Source organism: Heterocephalus glaber, unplaced genomic scaffold, assembly GCF_053883595.1.
Source record: "Heterocephalus glaber isolate CG9 unplaced genomic scaffold, H.glaber_assembly_v1.0 deba00001538, whole genome shotgun sequence".
Lineage (NCBI taxonomy): Eukaryota > Metazoa > Chordata > Mammalia > Rodentia > Bathyergidae > Heterocephalus > Heterocephalus glaber.
Window position 1 is genome coordinate 27,284,263 of NW_028258333.1, and position 24,161 is coordinate 27,308,423.

Sequence of the window (24,161 nt, forward strand, 5' to 3'; positions counted from 1 at the left end):
AAGGACCTGTGGACAGGAGAGGGAATAATATGGAGAAAGGGTATTCATTGAAGAAATGGTATTGTTTGTCCGTGTACTGACAGAGAACTTCAGAGAAGATGATTCTTTTTACCTTACATCGATTCATAAAAATCTTTTCTTCATCTTGGAATGTTTTAAGAACTTTTAGAACAGTGTCAAAGTGGTCCTCCACACAGCATCCTAAAATAGATGCTACTCCCTGCAATCAGAAAAGGAATGAGATTTTGAATTTAACCATTTTTTTTCACTCAACATATATTTATTGAGTGCTTGTCATGTGCCAGGTACTCTTCCAGGTGTTGGGAATGCAGTGGTGAACAGAGCACATTAAACTCCCTGCCCCTGTGGAGTGGACATCCAGGAGAACTGACAGGGAAGCACTGGGGAAGTGAAAGAAGCAAAGACATAAATTCAGTAAGCATGTCAATACATAGTATGCCACATAGTGATAGGTGCTACAGAGATAAGAAAAGTGGGGTGGGGGAGAGAATGGCTGGTGAGTGTTGGGAGCAGATTGAAATGTAAATTGGATGATCAGAGACACTCGTGAGCATGGTAACATTAAGCAGAGCCCTGAAATAAGTGAAAGGCTGTGAAAAAGAGTTCCAAATGGAAAGTAAGTGCAATGGTCCTGTGGTCCACTGAAGAGGGCCAAGAAGATAATCATAGAGGATATCAGTGCAAGATGAGGTTAGATAAGAGCTGGAGATGAGTGTTAGTAGAGCTTTTGGGTTTGTAATCTTAGATGGGAAGCCAGTGGAGGTTTGAGCTGACTGATGTTTTTATTTTATTTATTTATTCTTTTTAAAGAAGTTTTATTTTATTCTTAACAGGTAACAAGTGCACACAGATTTATGGGTATAATGTGATATTTCAATACATGTGTGCATTATGGAATGATCAAATCAGGCTGATTATCCCATTCATTGTCTCAAATACTGTTAGTTACTTTTGAAGAGAACATTTAAAAATTCATTCTTCCTAGCTATTTCAAAGGATAGTTATTACTAGCTATACAGACTGATATTTTAAAGGATCATAATGCTGCTGAAATGTTATTGCATCTTAAGTGGTTGAGAAGTTCGAGAGCTGGGAGCTCTTGCTTTGTGCTTTGAGGTTAAATTACTGTGTGCCTACACTTTCCCCTCCCCACCTCTTTTGTCCAAGGCTAATTTCACCGCAGTGCTTTTGTTCTGATTTTTGTTATGCCTCATTTGATTGCAGTCTGTTCATGAATGCTGTTATGTTTTATTTGGTTTCATAATCCTACCATGAGAATTCGTAAATGAGAATCACCAATGTCTCAACCAGCACTGTTCTTAGTTCTCAGGTATGTTATAATCCTTGTTATGATTTAGATAAATAAAGTCCCCTCAAAGTCTCATTTGTTCAGAGGTGGGATCATGGAGGAACTGCACTCATCAGTGGATTAATCCATTGGTGAATTCATAGCTGAAATTTGCTGCTAGGAGGGAGCGGTTTAGATGGAGGAGGTAGGTCATGGGGAGTGTGACCTGGAAATTGTATGAATGATTCCTATCTACCTATTCCTATTCCTCCCATTCCTATCTACCAAGGGTTGAACACCTTTCCTCCGTCACCCTTCCACCCATGCCATTTTTGCCTTAGAGCCAACAAATCATGGACAGAACCCTCTAAAACTGTGAACTAAAATAAACTTCTCCTCCTTTAAATAAATTGAAGGTGTTGAGTATTTTGTTTCAGTGATGGTAAGTTGCTAGCACACCCCCATCACCAGAAGATGTTTGGAACAACCCTTTGAATCCCTTTGGCTCAAATACCTGTACCACTTGGTTATGCCTGGATATAAATGCTCTGATTCTTTTATTCTATTTGTACTGTCACTCCATAATTCTCTGTATTTATTTCTCTTCCAACTCATCTTCCTAAGTTCTCTTTTTCCCCATGTTTTCTGCTCTATGATACATGGGTCCTGTTGTCCTACTGTCATTTAATTCTGGCAAAACTCATGGCCTGGATACATGGATTCTCCAGTTTACCTAGCACTTGGTATGCTGGGTGCTGTCAGAAAACATGTGATGCCCCAGAAAACTAGCACCAGTTTCTGGTTTCAACATCAGCTAGACCCTCAAACTGACACGGATGTCCCACTACTTCTGCTTCATCGATCCTTTCTCCCCAGAAGAAAGCCTCAAAGTTGCAATTTCAAACTGAAGTTTTCCCCTCATCTGGAACTGCTCACTATGCCCTGTACATGAACACAACTAATCAGGTGGGTTCTGATTTTCCCCTGATTTTACCTTGGTGGACCTGAATGATATAGGGAGTGTGTTGTGGAGCCAAGACTCAAATTTAGCTCTTCTGATGCTGGAATTGGAACTCTGGCCTTATGTAATGGACAGAGTCATCCATAGGAGCTTGAAAGTCAGTTAGTCTCAGTAAGAATGACAAAGTCACTTTACTCACCTGAGGTCAATTTCCTAAGTGACTCAAGCTTGTGGGACACTCAAGACTATGAAGTTACATAAGTGAAGTTACCTAAGTAAAGTATCTGAGAAGCTCAGATGGATGTCACAATTTGTCTCTGTGAAACCCTCAAGCTAAATGAGACCCTCCCTAGACACTTGTATCTAAAACAAATTCACTTTGTTTCCTAGTCTATAGCAGAACTACAAGGGCAACTAAGATGGGGGGAAAAAGTATAAGACAGAATACTAAGAGCAATATCTGAGGAGAACAAAAAGAAACAATAGTAACACAGAAATAGTTTCAAAATTGAAGTCTAGTCATTTCTCCTACTGAATGTGGGAGAAAGAATCCCTGCACATCCTTGAATTTCTGAGGAGAGATATAATAAAACATGGTACAACATGTAAAAAAATACTAGTGGTCTCTATTAACTCAGGGGATAATTTTTTGGTTTGTTTATTTTTAATACAGCCCTCTTTTCTGCATAGTTATGTATGGTCTATAGCCCATACTTGATAAGGAGTGAGTACAAATACTCCACAAAAGCACTTAAGGTTGTACTCATATTCTCTGCAAGTTTAAAAACTATGGTCCTTAGGGCTTTTGCCAGCTTGTAAGCTCAGTGAGTTTGATGGTCATGATTATGTTCTAAGTTATGAAGCTAACATGAAAATATATCAAGGATGATCTTATTAAATAAGAATGTTTGAAATTTGTTTTCCAATATTTTCAAACCTTGGCTCAAATGAAATACTGCTATTAAAATAGGGGAACCTTATTTTTCCCAATTTTTTGGTGGAGCACTCTGAATGTATTCATGGGTAATTCTGGTTAGGTAAGGGTTGTCACAGGTTTTATGGATAGGATTAATAGTCATCACCATAACAGGAAATTGAGAGCAAGGGGTCCCACCTGTCTTTGGTCCCCTAGTTGGCTGGGAGCAATCAGAAACTCCTTAATCTGTGAGCTTACAAAGTCTTTATCGTGGCAGGATGCTAAAGTGGTTCCCAAGGCCTTCCAAAGAAATTTCTGGAAAACAAATGATGAATAACAGAATTTTAAAGGGTGAGAAGCAAGACTCTGATGGAAAGGGGAAGGCGTTAAAATAGTCATCTGAAGGAAGTAAACTTGGATAACTTAATAACTCCTTAGTAGCCATGTACATCACATATTTATTTCTTTTTCAATGTGCTTCTTTCTCCCAGGCTATGTCTCCTATCAGAGTTTTTCTTCTGTGTTCCTCCACACTTTGTCCCCTACCATTATAATATCTTTCATTCCTTGCCATAATTTTTCATTTTCTTATTTGTCTCTATGCTTGGAATTTGGGTTCTCAGGAGTTGAGGATCTTATTCATTATTACAGTGTACAGTTCCTGGTAGCCAACAAGTGCTTAACAAATCAACATGCTGTATGAAAAAGAAGATTATTTCCAAGATGGCTTTAGTTGTCTAATGTTCAAATCTTTTATAGCTTTATAATATCAGCTGAGCATCTCTCTAGGATTTCCATCTCTGTCACATGTAGAAGAGAAAACTGGCCAATTGCTCATTCACTTTAAGGATTCTGCAAGGTTGTAGGGTTGTAGCTATTATGTTGGCATCATTGATTAGAGGGGAGTCATTGGAACTGAAAGAAAGATTATTAGAAAAAGAGAAAGCAAAATTAATTCTCTCCAGAGAAATTATGCAGACCAGTGTGATTTGGGAGGAGATGGCATGTAAAGTGATGGACAGGTGGAGCTCTTCCTGTAATTTCAGCTAGCAGAATGAGCACAACCAGAATCAGAGTAATAATCTGTGTAGGTAGCACCCACTCGTGGTTATTCAGGAGAAAGCCCCCCCCAACCCATAATGCAATTGTAACAAACAAAATTGTGTTTAACACAAAAGTATATGTTAGGGGCATGGCTGCTAGGTTATATTTAATGTCATCCTGGAAGAAGGACTGGAAAGAAATCTGGAAAAGTCTTGTGCTACAGAAAAACATTGATGTCAGGAAGAGGGAAATCTGACCCACATGGAAAAAGTTAGCTTCAGTGCCTCCCAGTCCTGCTGACCTGTTGCTTCTCTGCTGATTCTCATTCAACGCATATTTCTTGCACTGGGACTAGGTGCAGAATCCAAGAAATTAGGAACCCAGTACCAGCAGAAAATGTAGCTGGATGCAAGAATAAAAACCTTTCTATCCTGCTTTTATTCATTTCTCCTTACTGTGGGATATTGCAGTTCCTTCTATCAAAAAGAAAGTTTGGGGCTGGGGATTTAGTTCAGTGGTTCCACTTCCTGCCTTGCAAACGCAAGGTCCTGAGTTCGATCCCCGGTACCAAAAAAAAAAAAAAAAAGTTTGTGTGTTAAGAAGATGAGGCAGTGTACATGAAATCTTTTTTTTTTTTTTTTTTTTTTTTTGTACTGGGGATCAAGGTCCTTGTGCTTGTGAGGCAGGCAGAGGAATCACTGAGCTAAATCCCCAGTCCCATGAAATCTTCTTGATGTGTGTCTTCAGGCTTGGTAGATCAGTCTGGAGAATCAGTACTCTGTACTAAATCTGAGAACCAATCAGTGACAGGAGAACTGAGGGTTAACAATGAATAATTTCTTAGAAAAAGCACTTAGCATTGGAACTGATGAAATGTAAGAAATATTTTTCCAGGAAAATGAATTTATGAAAGTTACTAACATCATAATGACCACAATCAAAGCTACTTTTATATTGACCACATATGTTGTGCCAACCACTTCACTAGGGAGTTTCTACTCTTTATCTACTGAACCCTCATTACACTACAACCTTGATGGTGTGACTATTTCTATTTTAAAGGTGAGAAATTTGAGAAATCAGGGAGATTAAATAGTTTCCTACATTAGCAGCACACACTGGATTCAAACCCCTTTTAAGATGAAAGCCTACAATGTGGAGGGTTATGGAGTGGTCATTTGGAGATAGAGGAATGGAAGACTGATTGTGAGCACTCTCTTTCCTCTAAGCTTTTGTTAATTGTAGCATATTATTTCTGGTAGCCAGCCCCGCAAGACTGGCATAATGCAAATCAAAACAAGCTGACATTAAACCAGAGCTGTGGCAGAGACTGCCCTTTGCCTTCTTGCATCCATTCTCCTTCTTTCTCTAGAAAAGAGCTTGCAAATTTTAGTCAGGCACACATTTATCTTGTCCCAGCCTTGCTTGCAGAAAGATGTGGTCATATGAGCATGCTTTGGACAAATGTGAGGATAAGGGAAGATGGTAAAATTCAACATTCACTAAGTATTCTTAAAAGGAGTATCCTCTTCTTTCTATCTCTCATTCTTTTGTTTTCAGTGCAGACAAGATGGAGCTTTGTAGCATAAGATAGTGTAGATGCTACGGTCCCTTAGCTGAAAACCAACCTTCTCAACGGAGGTGTTGCTGTAACTGTTCATCTGCTGGTTGAAATCTCGACTCAGTTGAAAGGTCCAGGCCACATCTCTGATCTTCCATAAGGATTCTTTGAGCAACTGTTGTAGGAAGTGAAAGCCACATGTGAGTGGGGCTGTTTAATGTGCTTTCTCATACCTATTTTAACTATTTTATCTTGTAAAAGCATAAATATATATTAATGGGATTATTCCTTTCCGCATAACATAACTGGTCACTCTGGAACTTTCCCTATTAGTTTATTTTAAGAACCATTTTCTGATACATTCAGAACTTCCATTAACAATAAAATGCAGAGAATGTAGAAATAACTCTATGCAAATGCTTTCCTTTTCCCTTCTTAAATAAAAAGTGCTGAAAGAGTTAAAATAGAAACTACTCCAAACTGAAACTTAAATTGAAGGTAGCACTTTTTAAATTTGATAGATTTGGGAAAATTTCATTTGTCAATGTTAGTTTGGCTTGCTATATACTTAAAAATACATCTATGGGATAGCTTTAAAATAAAGAACTAAATGTCTTGAAGAACCAGTTAGATGTACCGGGCCATTTCTGCACATTAGTAAGTAAATATTTCTAGTTTCACCAGTTGTTCTAAGTCAAGGTCACAATCAGTCTCTTAATGTTTGTCCTTCTTCATTAAACAATACAGAGAAAGGTATTTTTCTATTTTTGGAGAACAAAGCCCATGGCAGTTTCTAAAAGCAGTATTTCTCCTATGATTTCTTCTCTTAAGTCTAGAAAAAGACCCTTAATGTCAAGGCTGGTGAAAACCTTTGTATGCATTTTTAAAATAGTAGCTCATAAAATGGGTCTATTAAAGAAAAGAAATTAAACAATCTTGGAAGCTAAAGGGAATAGGGCACATCCAAACAGTTTTGGAAAAAAAGAAGACTACAACTATAAAGACTAGAAGAGGGAAAATAAAATGTTTTGAAGGTTTTCTGCTAGAGAAAAACAAAAGAAACTTCTCTCCAAGTGGACAATTTTAAAATGGTGGGGGAATTTTGAAAGAAGGAAGGAAATATTAGAGAAGTAAGAGGAGAGGTGGATCTTAGAATCAAGGACCAGCTTGGTAGAACAGTCACTTTTGGCTTTTATGCTGGAAAATAATCACCCATAGCAGCCCCTAAAAACATGACAGTTCTAGGAAATTCTGTTTCTGAAAGTGGTGGTGAATGGAGGAGGAGGGAATGCTGTGGGAAAGTCACTGGAAATTAACATTTTTGAGAAGCCACAATAAATTTCTATGTAGGTGGCTTATGAACTGAAAACCTGCTCTATTAAAAGCTCCCTATGCATGAACTTCTTAACACGTACTTTTCTGAAGTTGAGATCTTTTATTGCCTCCTGCCTGCAATTTACCATTTCTGGGATTTGGCACTGCCTCTTGATCCTGTTGAGTTGTACAGGTACAAAAGGATTGTGTATGAGAGAGAAACAGGATTATAGTTCACGTTATGGTGATTTAAAGAACGTCATCCTTAAGAAAAATCACTTCCAACATCCTAGTTTTTTTTTTAAGTAAAAGAGTACTGTTCACTGCCCTTTGGAATTTACTTCTTGTGTTGTTAATCTAGTTGTCAAGAGAGGCAGCTTTGGCTTATTTCTCTATCCATCATCAATGATTAGTCTAGAAGACACCTTTACCTGAAGCAGCATGGTTTCCCACAGCACCATACTACCATTCTTTCCTAGAAATAAAAATTGATATAATGACTACAAATAACCAAGACACAAATTCTCCCTTATAGGTCCCCAGTGGATGGTGGAGTTCCATTTCAAGCTTTCTACTTGCTCAGAGTGGGCATTTGAGATGAAATTCACTATGTTGGCAATTTTAAAGTGCTTGTCAGGTGGAGACACAATTTAAATCTGTGGAAAAAATGTAGGTTTTTTGTTATTAATTTCAGAAATAAGGAATGAAAAGATCATATTTTAGTGCTTTAATATAAATGAGTAATGGCCTTTTAGAACAATGCTGAAAAAGTTTTTTTTATATACCAGACAAAGATCAGAGCAAAAGGAAGAATTCTTGCAAAGCATATTCCCCACCGTCAGTATCAGGAGAGACATAGAATATAAGGAATTAACCAAAAAAATAGAGCTTTCAGCCTTGTATACCAAGTTTACAGTTTGAATTGTCTAACATGAATAATAATGGGGTTGTACAGAGAAATCCTTATTTTCTTGCCTCCTTGGATAAAAACCTGACACCACACCCTTGTACCTTCCATAGAGTGCAGGAGCTCAGGCTTGTGTGTTTCCCACAGGTCTATCAATTTAGGGTGAATCATCTCAGGCACTATCTTCAAAAGTCCTGTGGCACCAGCCCCACATAATTTTCCTAAACTGGCAAGCATAGATATTACCTGAAGGATGGAAGAGAAAAATGATTAACAATTTTAGAGGTATTTAGAAGGCCCACCTCCCTTTTCTTTTGTCATTGTTCTAGATTCCTAAATTGGATAACCCTTTAATAAATTATCACAACAAAGTTAGTATTTAGACAGTCATCCTCATTTTTCCCCCTCAAAATTTACCTTTGAGGTAATACATGGAAACAACCCACAAAAAATAAGTGAAAAAAACCCAACCCTTAGATATATCTATGAATAAATATATGTGGAGGAAGGGAGTTTGAAGAAATGATAGTGTGGCCAAAAGAAAACAAATAAATGAAAGAAAGAAAGAAAGAAAGAAAGAAAGAAAGAAGAAAGGAAATGCATACAATCAATGTGCAATTTGTTTAATGGTACTTAAGGATGAGATTCTATACTTACTATAAAATCATAATATTCAGCAAGTATTTCAGTATCTTTTTTTTTTTTTGGTATTGGGGATCAAACTCAGGACCTTGCTCTTGCGAGGCAGGTGGCAGAACCACTGAGCTAAATCTCTGACCCCTAGCAAGTATTTCAGAATAAGATAGTGTTGCCAGTATATTCAAGAGTGTCAGTTGTAGAGTAGAAAAATTGTTATGATATTTTAGTCTTTCTTTTGGCTTGGAGTATTTGCAATTTTATTAGCATTTTATTTTGAACCAAACTATCCATTTCAATTAAAATTTATCCTATACTGGTTCTTTGTAACTCACCAGAAGTCTGGCCAGTAGCTGCTGTGGTGAAGGTAGTTTCACTAAAAAGAGAAAACAATTTTTAACATCACTGTGGGGGCTAGAAAAATTCTGATTGGGTTAGTGTAAAATCAAAGCATGGTAGACTTTCTGGAAATGAGTCTTTTGTAACTGTAATAGAAAAGTGTTGCTTTGTTTGTGAATGTACAAACCAGCTCCTGGAGAGCGGACAAGGGCTGTGGACTCCGTGACACTATGCTTCTTCCTCTCCTCTGCCATAATCAGAATTCTGATAATATTAAATAGGTAGTCCAGAGTTCCTGTTTATTCTTTGGGTACCACAAAAGTAAGTATTCTTGGCCTTAGCACCTGTGGGAAACATGGTCAAGATGCAAGGATTGCTTTCTTTTTTCCATGACTTCTCCCTAATCTTCTCTATATGTTTCTAATTCAGAAACATTTTTTCTCATTGTTATAATTTTACTCTTTGAGTCAAAATGAAATAATTAAATATAATCTCTGCACAGCACATTCATTTTCATGTAACTGTTGGTCACTGTTTCTCCCTGGGGTTTGTTCCTGGAATTTGAGGCAAGACAATTTTTCCATTTGAGAAATAGTTCCAGACACTGTTGGAAATTTACCATCCCCAAGTTCTAGTATTCCTTTTGTCAATGTGATAACTGAAAATGCTCCACAGATTACCTGAAACTCCAAGGCTGAAGTGGGACTGCCCCACAGAAAGTGACTGGGAGAGCATGGTAGGTGAACTGCTGGGATTCTGTATATTTCAGCTTCTTGAGGTGTAGAATATCTGTAGTTTGTTTAGTAAGAATGTTCCCTTGTGGGAAATCTTGGTGTTCAAGCCTTGGTGTCAACTTGGATTTTTCCTCTTTTCTCTATCATCTGTATTTAATCACCAAACAGAGTCCCTTTTATGGTAAAACCTTTCCTGCCCTTTCATGTTTCATTCCTAACATGATGCTGCTGCAGTGTCTGGCATCTGATCTGATACACATCTCTTAGTCTAGCTGTATGTCACTACATAAACACCTACAGCTATCATTTTCAATGTTTAGGTCTCACATAAAATTTTTATTGGCTCATCAACCACAAATTTAAGCATTCCAGATCCTTTCAAGTTTGCCTCTAATTTTACTTCTGACTCAGAAGGTTTCAATCTTCAGTATGGATCAGAAATATGGGACTTGGTGGTAGACTTGTGGGCCTCATGTTTGGATATGCAGATTCAATAGGTCAGGTATGTGGCCTGGAAATCTGCCTTTGAAATAAATATTCCAGATAATTCAAGAACTACATACTATACTAGATGGAACATCTGATCCAATTATATTGGGTGGTTCTTGATTGTCTCCTGAATGTGCCATGTACTTCTGGCCACTAAAATCATTTCTCAAGTTATTTTAAGAAAAATAAATATGGATTTCATAGCTCTTCCTCTTGAGGTTCAGATTAATTAGGGATCCAGTGAGTTCTCAGCATGGGTATTTTTAATGTGTAGGGAAAGTTTGGCACTAATTGCATTATAGCCACCATTTACTATGCAATGATATTTTTAGATAGGTTAGGGGAAGAAGAAGAAGAATATATTAAGGTGTTTATAACTGTTACATACTATCCAGATATAAGTAGTGTGTGTTAATTGTCTTAATCATTAAATTAATTAATTTAACATCTGTTTCTGAGAAACTACTATGTGCTGGATCCCGGGCATCATGACACACTTCCTCAAATCAGAGCACAAAGAGGTGATGACATGGGCAGAACCAACTTACATCTTTACTCCTGAGTGGGCAGAGCTTTATGTAGGTGACCAAAGTATGAGTGGCAACAAAAGAATCCTTACCTGAGGCATTCCAATCACCAGTGGGTCCAGGGTTTTTAAGACTTGGAGGCTTGTTTCTTGAACAGATTTCTCTCCCGTTTCATCTTCTGGGGAGTTAGTTTTCACTGGTTTCTCCTTTAAGAAAGATGAAACAAGGGATAATAATCCCTAATGTTGGTCTCTCTGACCTTACTTGGATCTGTTCTCAGATTGGAGGATGCCATTGTTCAACTAAATTGGCTCACAGTTTCTAGGGATCTTGGTCTCCTACATAAAATCCCTATTTGAAAGGGTCCCTTGAAGAGATAGGTTGGAAAGTATTCCACTAGACAAATAGAAAAGCAAAGCAGTGAGGATCTTTGAGTTGCAGATGTTCCTTCTTTCCTTCAGGCCCTTGCCATTTTCTTCAGGACTAAAATTTTCAAAGTACTGCTTCTTAGTGGAGTGGACTGTAGTTTTAGTTCTGGTAACTTGCTAAGATGGCTGAGATCTTATGCAGTGGCTTTCGTTTACAGGATGCTGACAGCAGCTGCTATGGTCTGGATGATTGTGTCCTCCCCAAATTCTTAGGTTGAAATCCTAACCTCTAAGGCAATGGTATTAGGAAGTGGAATCTCTGGGAGATGACTGGGGCATAAGGGAAGGGCCTTCCCTTCTGTTTGGGTTGGTGCCCTTGTGAAACAGACTTCATAGAAACAGCTAGCTCTCTGCCTGTGTGAGAACACGAAAGAAGTCACCGTCTGTGGGGAGCATACCCTCACCAGACACTGACTTCCCAGCCTCAGGAATTATTAGGAATAAATGAATGTTTATAGGCCGTACAGTTTACGGTCTTTTTGTTTTAGCAGCCCAAGTGGACCAGACACCAGTGCAGTAGGTTTTGGTGCCTCTTTTCTTCTGTAAAGCAATCCACTGTCTTTGGCCCTGTCTAAATTATCTCTCCATAAATTTTTTTTCCCTCCCTAAATTTGGAGGTCAGTTTACCTCCTCAGAAAAATTGGTGATTTAAACTACAATGTGTTTCCTGTAGGATAGAAGGGATATTAGTGAAAGGGAACTATGGAACTAAGAGAACTGAAAGCTGAGAAAAATCTTCAGTAAAACTAATTAGACTGAAATATAAGTCTGAAATCCGTTGTTTAGTTGAGTCCTCTCTCTCTTTCTTCTCCTCCTCCTCCCCCTTCCCTTTCCCCTCCTCCTCCTCCTTCTCCTTCTCCTTCTTTTCTCCTCTCTTCCTCTCTCCCCCAGCCCTACCTTAAAATTTTTTTTTGAAGTACTGGGAATTGAACCCAGAGTATTCACACTGAGCTACATTCCCAGCCCTTTAAATTTTTTAAAAAAATTTTTGAGATAGGATCTTGCCAGGTTGATATTGCCCAGGCTAAACTCAGACATGTGATCTCCCTACCTCAGCCTCCTAGAATGCTGAAATTACAAGCATCTGTTACTACACCTTACTGAGTTCAGTCATTTTTTAAAAGTCCAGTTGAGTCAACTGGACTTTTTGCAGGACCACACTCAAAACTTGTAGTCTCTTCATACCAGTGTCCTGCTAGATGTTGCAAACTGGGAGAAGATGTAATCAATCAAGGGCCATCCTTCCCTAGCTTCAATGTAGGACTTCTCACACATGGTTTGGATGAAGAGAAGGGTGGAAGTCCTTACCTAAAGCAAGAGCAATACAAGAGCAACATTTTATGTTTGGCAGAATAGAAATTTATCTTTTCCTATTTTATAACCTTCAGCAAATGTTCAAAGGTGGGAATACAAATTCAATAAAGTTATAATAAATAGACGGAGCAGGAAGTGACTTACATATTCCTGGAAATGCTCTCTTTAACCAAAATCCTTTTACTTATCTCCAAAAACATATCCTCTCTCCTATATAGTATGATATATTAATAATTTTGGGCTAAAACATTGCTTCACATTAAAAAGTACTCAATAAAGATTGAATGATAGATCTACAGTTGTTTATTCACAATTTTTAAATCTAAACAACTCTAAAAACTAGAATTTTTGTTTTTTAAATTTGGTGCCAACTTATTTGGTGGTGAAATCCAAATTGAATTAGCAGTATTTTAAAGCAGCTTGTAGTCTTTACTTCTTCTGTGTAAGGTGGAATATGTATTTTTTGGGGTAGAAATATCAATGGGTTTTGATTCTGGGCTACTAACACAGTAATATCTTTCTAAAATCTAAAAATTAGGAAATATAACTGACTAGGAATTAGAGAGACATGCTGTATACTTGTATTATCATATCTTTAATGCTATTGTTTAAATTTGTTTGTTAGATTGCTTCCCTGGAGGACAGATAGCTAAGACCCAACCTTTTAGTGAATGGGTCTTTTATCAGAATGTGAAAAATAAAGAATAGAAGCATGGTTATGTGGTGGCCAAAGCATAAAGGCTCAGAATAGTCTACGTAAGTTAGGAAGAAAAGTAAAAGGGGAGATCAAAATATATGGTGAATGCTTAAATGAAAAAATTACAGTAAAGACAGGTTGCCACTAACCCTCCTCTAAATATCCCCCTCACTTTGAAAACTCTTATCCCATTGTTCTTATCACTTTCTGAAGCAGTTCTGGAAGCCCTCTTTAGCTTCTTTTTGAGGTGTGATTAAAAAAAATACAGTTAATGTTGCTGCCAGGTGCCTACTGCCATAATGACAGTTTTGTAAAAACATGATGATGTGTTCTCAGCCGCCTTATTCACCAGATCTGGGACTGTGTGACTTTTGATTCTTCCTCAAAGTCAAAATGAGCATAAAAAGTAAACATGTTGAATCTATTTAGGACATGGAGACAGCCACCACAGTGCAACTAATGACACTCATAAAAGAGGACTTTCAGAACTGCTTCAGAAAGTGGCAAGAATGATGGGATAAAGCAAGGGAGAGTATTCTGAAGGAGATTAATGGCTTATGCGTCTTTTACTCTAATCATTCAAAAAATTTATTCACCCTATTTTCAATCATACCTTGTATAACTTCTCTTTCTTTGTCTGGTAAGCTGGCCAGCCTCTTCCTTAGAGTCTCTGTGCTTTTTTATTTTATTCTGAGCAACAACAACAACAACACAACAACAGCTTCCCCCCTTCTCTTTTTGATTCTCCTCTTCCTCCGTCTTCTTTTTTGTTGTTCTGGGGACTGAATCGAAGGCCTTCACACTAAGCTACATTCCCAGCCCTTCTTTTCTTTCTTTCTTTCTTTTTTATTTTTAAATTTTGAGTCAGGGACTTGCTAAGTCACTAAATTGTGCAGGGTAGGCTCGAACTTGTGATTCTCCTACCTCAGCTTCCCAGAGTGCTGGGATCACAGGTCATCATTATTCCACTTTCTTGGTCAGTTAGTGGGCTAGGTTTTAATATATATTCCATTGTTATTTATTGCAAAGTTCCTGTTATCTTAAATATAGCCATTGGAGATAAAAGCCTTTTAGAGAAATGTTCTCCTCTTTATAAGCATCTGCAAAAGATTTTATGTGGATTTCATAAAAGTTATATGTACAAAGTTTTTGCAGCATAAGTTCTCTCCTTTCCTTTCCTTTCCTTTTCTTTCCTTTCCTTTCCTTTCTTGTCCTGTCCTGTCCTGTCCTGTCCTGTCCTGTCCTGTCCTGTCCTGTCCTGTTCTTTTTTGCTTTTTGAGACAAGGTATTGCTATGTTGGTCAGGCTGGCCTCAAACACGTGGCAGTCCTCCTACCTCTGACTTCAAAGTGCTAAATTACAGGTGTGCGCCACTACACCTAGCTAAGTTCTATATTTTCTAACATAAAAATACTCGAATCAAATAATCAGGAAATTTTGAGCCATCTTCTATGTTCAGGACTTGCTCTCTGGTTAGAAACAAGAAATCCATGGTAACAAGAAGATTCAGGGGTTATTAATTTTGGGAAGAAAGACATATACATTTTAAAATTAACATTTAATTTTTAAATTTTTATTAGTACATGTTTACAGTACATATTGATTGTAATTATTATGGCAATTGGTATGTGTACATAATTCATCTTAATTCTTTTTGTTTGTTTGTTTTTTTCATCCCTTCCCCTTCTCCTCCCTCTCTGGTCCTTCCAACTCTTGATCCCATTACCGTTTGCAAAAGCTCTATTTTCATCATTTTTTCTCCTTTCAATTCTTTTTCCCCATCCACTTCCCCTCCCCTTCCTCCTCCCTCTTTCCATCTCTTGTTTGGAAGTAAGGAGATTTTTTTTTGCAAACATTTAATTTTTAAATGATCTGAAGAACATTGAAATAGTGGTGTTCTGGGCAAAAGTCTTCTTTCTACCGAGAAGCCCTTAGCTTCTATCTTGATTAGTTTATCTGTTTTGGGATCAACTTCCTTGAAGCTGGGACTGATCATCGAGCTCTTTATAAAGCAATATCATGTAGATCCTTGCAGATTCGGAGTCATTTCATTCATTCCCAGAACCACCATTAGCCAAATAAAGTTCCCATTAATTCTCTTACTTTTGGACTGAGGTCATTCATGATGACTTTGTTCTTTCAATTGAAATGATGTGATTCTTCAGCTTGGGCTCTGAAAGACAAAGGGAGAAATTTTGAGGTTGGACCTCATAGGGGTACAATATGGTTTAAGATTGATGAAAAACCACTAAAATTATGTTACATAATTGCAAAGATTTTTGTCTTTAGGATCTTACATTATCCATTTTTTCCCTATCTTCTTTCTCAACTCTTCAAGAATGTTCATTTATTTGTTTGATGTTACATTTCTTTGATCTTGTTCAAAATGTTAGATTCTATTGTGGATTCAATATATCATGGCTGATCTATCAGCTCTAATTTTGTGAGACTACTTCATATTTATCTGCTTATTTAAAAGTGTATCATGTTTTCACTTGCATGTGAGATTGTACAAGATGTAGGGTAACATTAGCCCATGCACAGGTTTCAGGTCATTTTTTGGTACTAAATAAAACCCTTCTGGCTTGTTTCCATTGCTCACCCTCAGCATTGATTGCTGATCTTAACAAAGTCAATATTTTCATTCGAATGGCTTCATTGTTACTCCTTATTTGTTCATCAAAAAATTCCACCAGTGCTGCAGGATTCAAATGGGCTGCAAGTTTAAGAAATACAGAAGTCATAAGAACTCCTTTTCATCTTAGGTAAAAATACATGTGAATAGGAAGAAGGAAATTTCATCACGAGGATTGTCAAAGTCACTCTTCAATTGGTAACTCGAGTTTATGAGGCCCATACTTCCGCAGTGTCACCAAATTAATTGAATAGTTTGCTTACTAAGAGAACTTTCTGTACTAGCCTCACTTCTGTTCCTACTTGTGAATGTGGACTTATTTGGAAATTAGAGTCTTTGCAAATAATCAGTAGAAAGTCACCAGTGTGGGCTCTTGTTCAACATGACTGGTGTCCTTATAAGTAAAGAAGAGATAGAGGCATGGCAGGGACAATGTGTGAAGATGAAGCAAAAGTTGGGTGTTGCTTCACAGCTGGGAAGCTGGAGGGTTGCTGGGGGAAGAGAAGGGAAGAGTGAAGAAATGTCTGGCTGGAAACTGTTGGATAGAAAGTGATTGAGTTAATTAGGTGAGAGGGACACCAGAGGAAAGTAGTGTAGAAACGGGATAATTAGGAGAAAAAGGAAGGTAATGGAAAGGTATGCAGTGAGGCAGAAATGATGTATTGGGGTAGGGAGGAGGTATAGTAGGTACTGAAAGGCTGCTCTTCCTCATTCCCTGTGACCCTATGGGAGCATAGTTTTGCATCTAGATCCCAAGACCTTCATACCTCCTTTACAGCCCGTGTTAGGCATTCCAACTAGGTGAAGGACAGGGTTGCTATGCAAGGAAAAGCACAAAAGGGAGAGAGGGAGGGAAGGAGAAAGGGAGGGAGAGAGGGAGAGAGAACCCATGGTTGAAAAGCCTTTAATAAAAAGTTTAATAAAAAGGGATGATCAAGGAGAATAAAAAAGGGTGACTTTGTTCTATTTTTTTTTTTTTTTTTTTTGGTACCGGGGATAGAACTTGGGACCTTGCACTTGCAAGGCAAGCTGTGGAACCACTGAGCTAAATTCCCGGCCCAAAAGGATGACTTTGAATTTGACAGTTTCATATAATCTCAAATACTGTGGGGAAAACAATTTCCTATCCACAGGGTTAGCAAGTTGTTCTGGTTTTCCTAGCATGTTTCTGGTTTGAGAGCTGAGCATTCTACCTCCCTGGACCTCCACACCCAGTCCTGGGCACCCTGGCATGATTGGTCACCCTACCTATGTTACTCTTCCTGGGAACTTGTGGGGGAGACGGTCAGCACAGAATACTGTGAGCTGAGGAAATTGTGTGTGTGTGTGTGTGTGTGTGTGAAAGTAACCATCCAGTTTGGATATCCTTTATCATTGATGTCTTCATCACTTGGGAAACATTTTTATTAATACCTTTCTGATGCTGGGTCCTACCTAGAATGAGGAAACAGCTTGAAACTTCAATTTCATTTTCTGAAGGAGGCCCTGGAACTCTAGAGATCTGAACAGGAAGAAAAAATGAGGTGGTAGATGTTAAAAACAGAAAGCAGGTTAAAAACAGCACACAATCAGATTTGATAGCATGATCTTCTTACCTGGTGGAGTAAATTGATAAAGATGGATCTTTTCAAGGCCCTAGGAAGGTCAATGTCATAAAGGACTGCTGCAGTCAGTATCTGCTTTACACTCTGAAATGGAAGTGCTCAGGGGTCAGGTGGAGGTTGCTGGTGAAGCAGCATCACCAGAGTAGTAGGCAAATAGTTAAAATTTGTGAGAACAAACCCATACTCTTCCTGAAGTTATATTTTCTTCAAAGACTGTGGCCCACTCTGTCCTGTTCAGAGCCTCCACAGCTCAGGACGAATATTCTCAATCCTTCTCTAGATTCATATCTTCAAAGGGCTGCAGGTCCATGTTCTGATTAGATCATTTAGGGTGTGGCTCTTACCTGAGTGATGTGGAAATCAGCCTCTTGGTTACCATACTGGTTGAGCAGCCAGGGTACCTGGCTCAGGGCAAATTCACAGAAGTCCTCCCAGTGCAGCAGCAGGCTCACTGTGGGGCCGTGGGCCTTCACCAGGGCCAATGTCTGTAGAGGAAACCAACATACACCATTTCTAATACTTTGTTGTGCTGTTTAAACATTTCACAGAATATCAAGAGCTTTAGGGACTCCCTCAAATACTTTATTCACTGCTTTCAGGCAAGAGGAGATTTTGTAAAAGTCTTTAAAAATGCTCGAGTGAAGATCATTGCTTGAGGCAGAGTTGCATTTATATTTACATGTATATATTTATTTATTTCAATACTTGCTCTTCTCTCCTATTTCTGTAACCTCTCTCTAGTAGTCACTTTTTTCAATAGCTTAGTGAGTTAAAACATTCCCTCATAGTTAAAAATATTTATTGGCCCTACATCACCTTGGAACCCCCTTCCCCCTCAATGTTGTCCCCACCTGATTCTGCTTCTTCCTTTTATCTTGGAGTAAAGCTTTTTGAAGAAGTGATACACACATGCTCCCCCTTTTCTCACCTCCCCTACCCCTAAATCTCCTATAATGTAGCTTCCACCTAACACCAAAAACGAACAACTTCTACAATATAACATACAAATGTAATAATTATTGATCATAAACAGTTAGATATCACAAATATTAGGATGAAGAAAACATAATACCTGCAAGGACCCATAGATAATCATCATTTAGTGTATCATATTTTTTATTTATTTGACTTGCTCTTTTTTTTTCTACCTTCTTTCTAAGCATTTTATTTTATAAAAAAATTGACATCATTCTTTAATATATAATTCTATACTCTACTTTTTAGCTAATAGTACATGATTATTTTTTGTATTGGTTATATTTTATTGTAGAACAGATTATCCTAAAAGATAGCTGCTGGTAACAGCAAACATTTATTCTACTCAAGATCACATGTCAGCTGGGTGGCTCTTCTATCATATGTTTCTGTGTAATGGATACTTTGTAAGATATTTTTTATTTTTGCTTGAGTCCAGTAACAATGGATTCTGGAGATCTTAATGTGCTTCTTGAAAATCGACTTTCTTAGTTTCTAAGATCTCATCTTACTTGGTTCTTTTCTTTTAGTTATTTTCTTATTTCTCCATAAGTTTTTTGCTTTCCCATAGAACTCTATTTTTAGCACTTTGCATTCTACATACTCACCTTGAAAAACTCAATCTTAAAAAATTTATTTGGTAGTCACTAATGCAATTATGATGCTCAAACTTATGTAGCCAGTTTTTGCTTTTCTTAACGCCAATCTTGAATATCCCCAAACATACTAATATCTCCACTTGAATGTACCATAGGCATTTGAATCGAAATGTCTATATTAAACCCATTTTGTATCAAATTTGGTATTCTTTCTGTTTTCCTTGCTTAGATGAATGGTTTCAACATCACTCAAATCAGAAATCTAGCAATACGCTCAGATGCCTCCAATTCTGGCATAACAAACATCCAATTAATGGTAATGCTGTTGATTCTTTTCTTCTATATTTGACTACTCTGATCAGGAGCACTAACACTACATTAATTGATTCCTCTACTGTTTATGAACTGAAAAATCTCTATGGCTTCCTAACTGATAATCTTGCCTTAACTCATCCTATACTGATCCCATTTTAGATGTTAACATTACAATGATTTTTCTAGTATATTCAAAGTCTTGCTAAAAGCTTCAAGGTTTCTCATATTTTACGAAAGTCTAAACTTCTGTATAACATTCAAGTCCCATTGTTAGGTGGCCAAGACCATTCTTCTGGTTTCATTTCTGTGTGCCTTGTGTCTCCTTTCTTTTCTCCTTCCACTGCACTCACTCAAGTGCACATGCTTTCTCATATCCAGCCTATGCTTCTGTGGTGTTAAGGTGTTAATTCCCTCTTTAGGGCACACACCCTCCCTATAGGGAGCAGCCTCATGCGCTACATGCTCAGGTCCAAGGCTGCAGCCTTTCCACTACTGGGAGACAGATTTTTCCTCCCTGTGCTACCTTAACCACTTCATCACCTTCATCTTTGCTTGCTTGGCTTTTCTTGTGGGAAGCTAAGAGGGTAACTGTCAAATGGATGCTGGATTTGTTTTCTAGGGCCTTGTAGAAAAGACTTTAGACAAGCGGGGCAGGGGAGAGGTGAAAATGATCAAAATATGTTATGTGCATGTACAAATCTGCCAAAATGCAACTCATTATTTTTTATCATCAAAAATAAAATAGAGTTAAAAAAGAAAAAATTCTTGTAAGATATTCTGCTAAAACATTAACAACCCCAGAATGCTAAGAAATAAATACCTTAATGGCTTAAAGTATAGAAAAGAAAGTGACCTGCAGAACTAATTCAATGTTAAACTTTTTATAATACAGCAATAAAATGACATAAATCTGATATAATTTATTCTACTTCAAAATTATAGCAAACAAACAAGATAAGGATACTATAATATATGTGAATGCACTTTGTAATTTATTCTCTATAAGACATTGCAGTATTCTGACACAGCCTAGCATATTCTTTAGATGTTATTTTGTTTAATCATAATATCCATAAACACCAGAAATTCTGTGACTTGTTGTTTTTCTCAGCTAGTGACTCAGGTCAAGTATAGGTTATGATGTAAGATATGAAATTATGAACATTCTTATTATTTTACCTATTTGCTTTCTTCACACACTGAAATATCAGTTTTGTAAGAGTGAGATTTTGGTTTGTTTAATACTTGTATCTACAGCATCTGGAGTAGTATGCAGCATGCCATGGGGATTCAATAAATATAAGCTGAAAGAATGAATAAATACTGATTTGAAATAGATGGAAAAATTGCAAGATATGAAAAGCATCAAAAAGTAACCAATAATGTCCAAAAGAAATGAACTGATTGTCGTGTCACAAAAAGAAGCAAAATTTCAAAAAGTTTCATGCTGACTAACAGTTAAACTACTCTAAGCTATTTAAAAACGTAAATACCTTAATGACTCAAAGAGGAGAAAAGAAAATGAGAGAAGGTAGTTAAGTGTTACACTTCCCACAGAGACCTGACTGTGACGCGATTTCAACTTGGACTAAACAGGGTGTAACCAGCATGGATAAAAATCCCGCTGGGCTTCCTAAGACTACACTCACATTTATGTGCGAGGCTGCAGGGGCCCATTTCTCCATTATGTACTGAAACAGCATGAAGATTTTATCAGAGAGTCGGCTGGCATTCAATCTGGGATAGGGAAAATCTCTCCAGTGGTTGACATACTTGTAAATGGCTTTGCTGAACTTCTCAAGGGCTGCATTTAAAAAATACAATCATAGACTAAGAAAAATATAAAGTTCATAAGCATAAGATAATGTGAGAGCACTGATGATTAGCAAATGTATCATAGCTCCTATCCAACTGTACAATCTTACAACTGTACCAAATAAACATCTAAAAAGTGTTCAGCCAAGTCACTAAAATACAAATTAAAACCATTAAGAGATACTGCTGTACACAATTGGAGAGGCTCAACATTTACTTGCAAGAACATGGTGTTAGCTGTGATATGTAAGTAGAGATAATGAAAATATCAAAAAGCAAAATATAGACCAGTAATGATGACAAACTTTTTAAGAGCTTTCAATGATATAAATGACCTGCTGCAGCATTCAAGCCATAGGTTCGCTACCACTGATATAGAATAAAGAAATCCAGTGTAATTACTTAAGTCCTTGAATGGACTGTCATAGTTGACTTGCTTAACTCTGCCATGTTCTAGTTATCTGATAGATTGTTTAGCCCAAGTCTCAATTTTCATACCTATGAAATAATGGGAAATGTTACCCACTTGCAAAGGTTAATTGAAATAATCTTAAATACTCAGAGCAGTTCCAGACATATAATAAATTCTCACAACATAAAAAAAGTTAACCTTAATTGTGGACAGAATGAGAGGAAAAGTGCAAAATAGAATGAAAGTTGCTTTGTTGAAGGTAAAGGAGATATTTCTACCAGTATAGGCGTTAAAGTATTATGAAACAGCAGTGCAAGGGGACGTAAGAAGTGACGGGATCCTAATAGTTACCTCTGATGTTTTTAGAGGCAATTGGGGGAAGTCACTGGGGGCTCAGTGACTGCACAGGAATGAAACTCCAGGTTCCCACACCTGTCCAAGAAGCCTTGCTCTGCACCACACATGTATTTCCCTAGGAATTTCAGGATGTGTTCTTTGTAGACTCTTGATTCTGGTACGTGCATTTCAATTTGGGGTAGAGGGGATTTGTTACCACAGTTTGCTTGGCTAGCTTTCATGATTTCATGATTACTTGGATTTTCATTACTTTCGTTACTTTTCTTTATTACATATTGTATTATGATCAGATATCAAAATTTAACTTACTGCTAATAGCTGGCAAACTTCATAATCACTGTGAGGAAAGTGTCAAATTTAAGAAGAAGGGTAGTGGGATTGGAGGCCGTGTAAGGCAGTAGAAAGAGCAATCAGGGCAGTCCTCACCATGGAGGCCTGCATTTCAATGCCACCTGAACATGCCACTGACTGTGTCACCATTGTGGGAAAAGCATGAATTTTCATGACTTAGTTTCTCATCCACAAAGTGGGGAGACAATGCTAACCTTGGAGAATTGTTGTGAGAGCTGAGTGAAGTAACTCGTGCAAAGTGCTTTCTGTATGATAGGCACTTGATAAATGGAAGCTATTATTATTAGAAAAGGGAAGATTGAAATAAAAAGGAAAAAAGTAAGTTGTTTGTAAGATGAGAAGAGGGACTCACAGTGACACCCACCGAGGCAAAATGTTTGCTTCATCCTCTCATCTTCGGCCAGCCTGAGCATGGTCTGCATGGTGAGCAGGGTCATCATCATGAAGGGGATACTCTGGGACACTGCGTGAGGGGCAGGAGAGGAGAGGAGAAAGGCATTATTCACCTTCCCCTGGGAGTTCTGTGATTATTTTTCCTTGCACCCACAATAAGCATGTTAATGTCAAATAGAAGAGGCAGGTGAGGTACGGTAGAAAGGTATTTTCTATCTCCTTTCCCCCACTTTAATGCCAAGGAATGGTTAGTCTGAGAGAAGGCACTAGCTATACAGCCACCTGTACCTGTTGTTTAGTGGCAATTGTTTACCTGGGTAATTATTTTTAGCCCCAGCCCCTCTCCCCCAAGCTTGCCCTACACTCAAGGCCTTGCAATGTAGCAGATGCTCAATAATGTCTGTTAAAGTAGTGTAGAAACACGTGGTAGGAAAATGTTTCTTCAGGTAAGTATTCAGTGGTTTGCAGAATATGCCTTGTGGAAAATGTGCTTCTGTAAATACAAAGCCCGATGAAGGAAGGTGAGGGTGGGAGACAGGCCAAATTCAGTGCAGTCTGGACTAGTGGCTGGTCAGCAGGCTCATCTTGTTTATAAATGGTTGTCCACATCCCTCTGTTAATTCTTTAGTTCAGCAGTAGACGGAGATATTTTCCCTTCTGCCATTTGCTCTCATTTGGGTTTTAGACAATTAATTAGGTGTGGGTGTTTCCCAGGGGAAACAGAGTATTCCCTTTATACCATAACTGCTTGCCAGTTCAGCCAGGGCAAGCACAATGAATTCGTTTGGTAGCTCTAGGATCCTGAAGTTGCTTTGTACTTCGGACATCACAGAATTGAAATCATGTGCAGCCAGAGACACCAAAACCTCACCAGCTAGGAATCTGAGGAAAAAAAGAAAAGAAAAATAATAACAACCAGAGAAGAACAGAGGGGGTCAATAGAGGGGAAATAGTTTAGGTAATATTGTAAGTTCCTCTGTATTTGGAATAGAGGGAAAATAGGCTGTTATAAATCCATGGTAAAAGATCCTGAGGTAATTGGCGATAGCTGGAAAAGCAGAAGCAATTTTAATATGCTTTAAAAACAGTTTCAATAGGGTTCTTATAAACTCGGGGTCAGTAGATTGATCAGATACCACGAACACAGGATTTGCATTTTGTGTTCAAGTGATCAGAATTAGTGTGGGTGGAAAATAGAGGAGGATGGTGGAAGGAAATGGGACAGGGGCTGAGAGTTGGATTTGATGTTATCTTAGTTTGATTATATATATAAGCAAGGTAAATTTGAACAACCTTGCTGCTGAGGAGAATAAAAAGACCAGGACAAAATATTAAAAAAGTGAACTTGTAAAAGGATCAAAGGGCTCCCAATGTAGAATGGAATGAATTAATGAGTTTAGATTTGAAAAAGATAAGATAGTACAAGAGGGATATAAAAAGAAGTCACAAGAGCAAAGAAAACTGAGATCTAATAACTTGTTCTGTCAAATGATAACTCTGCTACTTTAAAAGACATCATCTATGAGCAGC

General features: G+C 37.8%; 1 protein-coding gene across 1 annotated transcript in view; it reads right to left on the minus strand.

Annotated features, from left to right (window-relative positions):
- Mroh2b (maestro heat like repeat family member 2B) overlaps positions 1-24,161 on the minus strand; it is a 75,290-nt gene that overhangs the window by 48,526 nt on the left and 2,603 nt on the right. Inside the window, 18 exon segments of the mRNA XM_004848578.2 lie at positions 113-220; positions 3,385-3,501; positions 5,859-5,966; positions 7,537-7,580; positions 8,117-8,258; positions 8,984-9,024; positions 9,175-9,331; positions 10,830-10,943; positions 12,351-12,473; positions 15,279-15,310; positions 15,313-15,348; positions 15,778-15,891; positions 17,245-17,311; positions 17,406-17,498; positions 17,759-17,899; positions 20,953-21,107; positions 22,603-22,701; positions 23,371-23,520. Coding sequence (XP_004848635.1) covers positions 113-220; positions 3,385-3,501; positions 5,859-5,966; positions 7,537-7,580; positions 8,117-8,258; positions 8,984-9,024; positions 9,175-9,331; positions 10,830-10,943; positions 12,351-12,473; positions 15,279-15,310; positions 15,313-15,348; positions 15,778-15,891; positions 17,245-17,311; positions 17,406-17,498; positions 17,759-17,899; positions 20,953-21,107; positions 22,603-22,701; positions 23,371-23,520 — 1,841 coding nt within the window.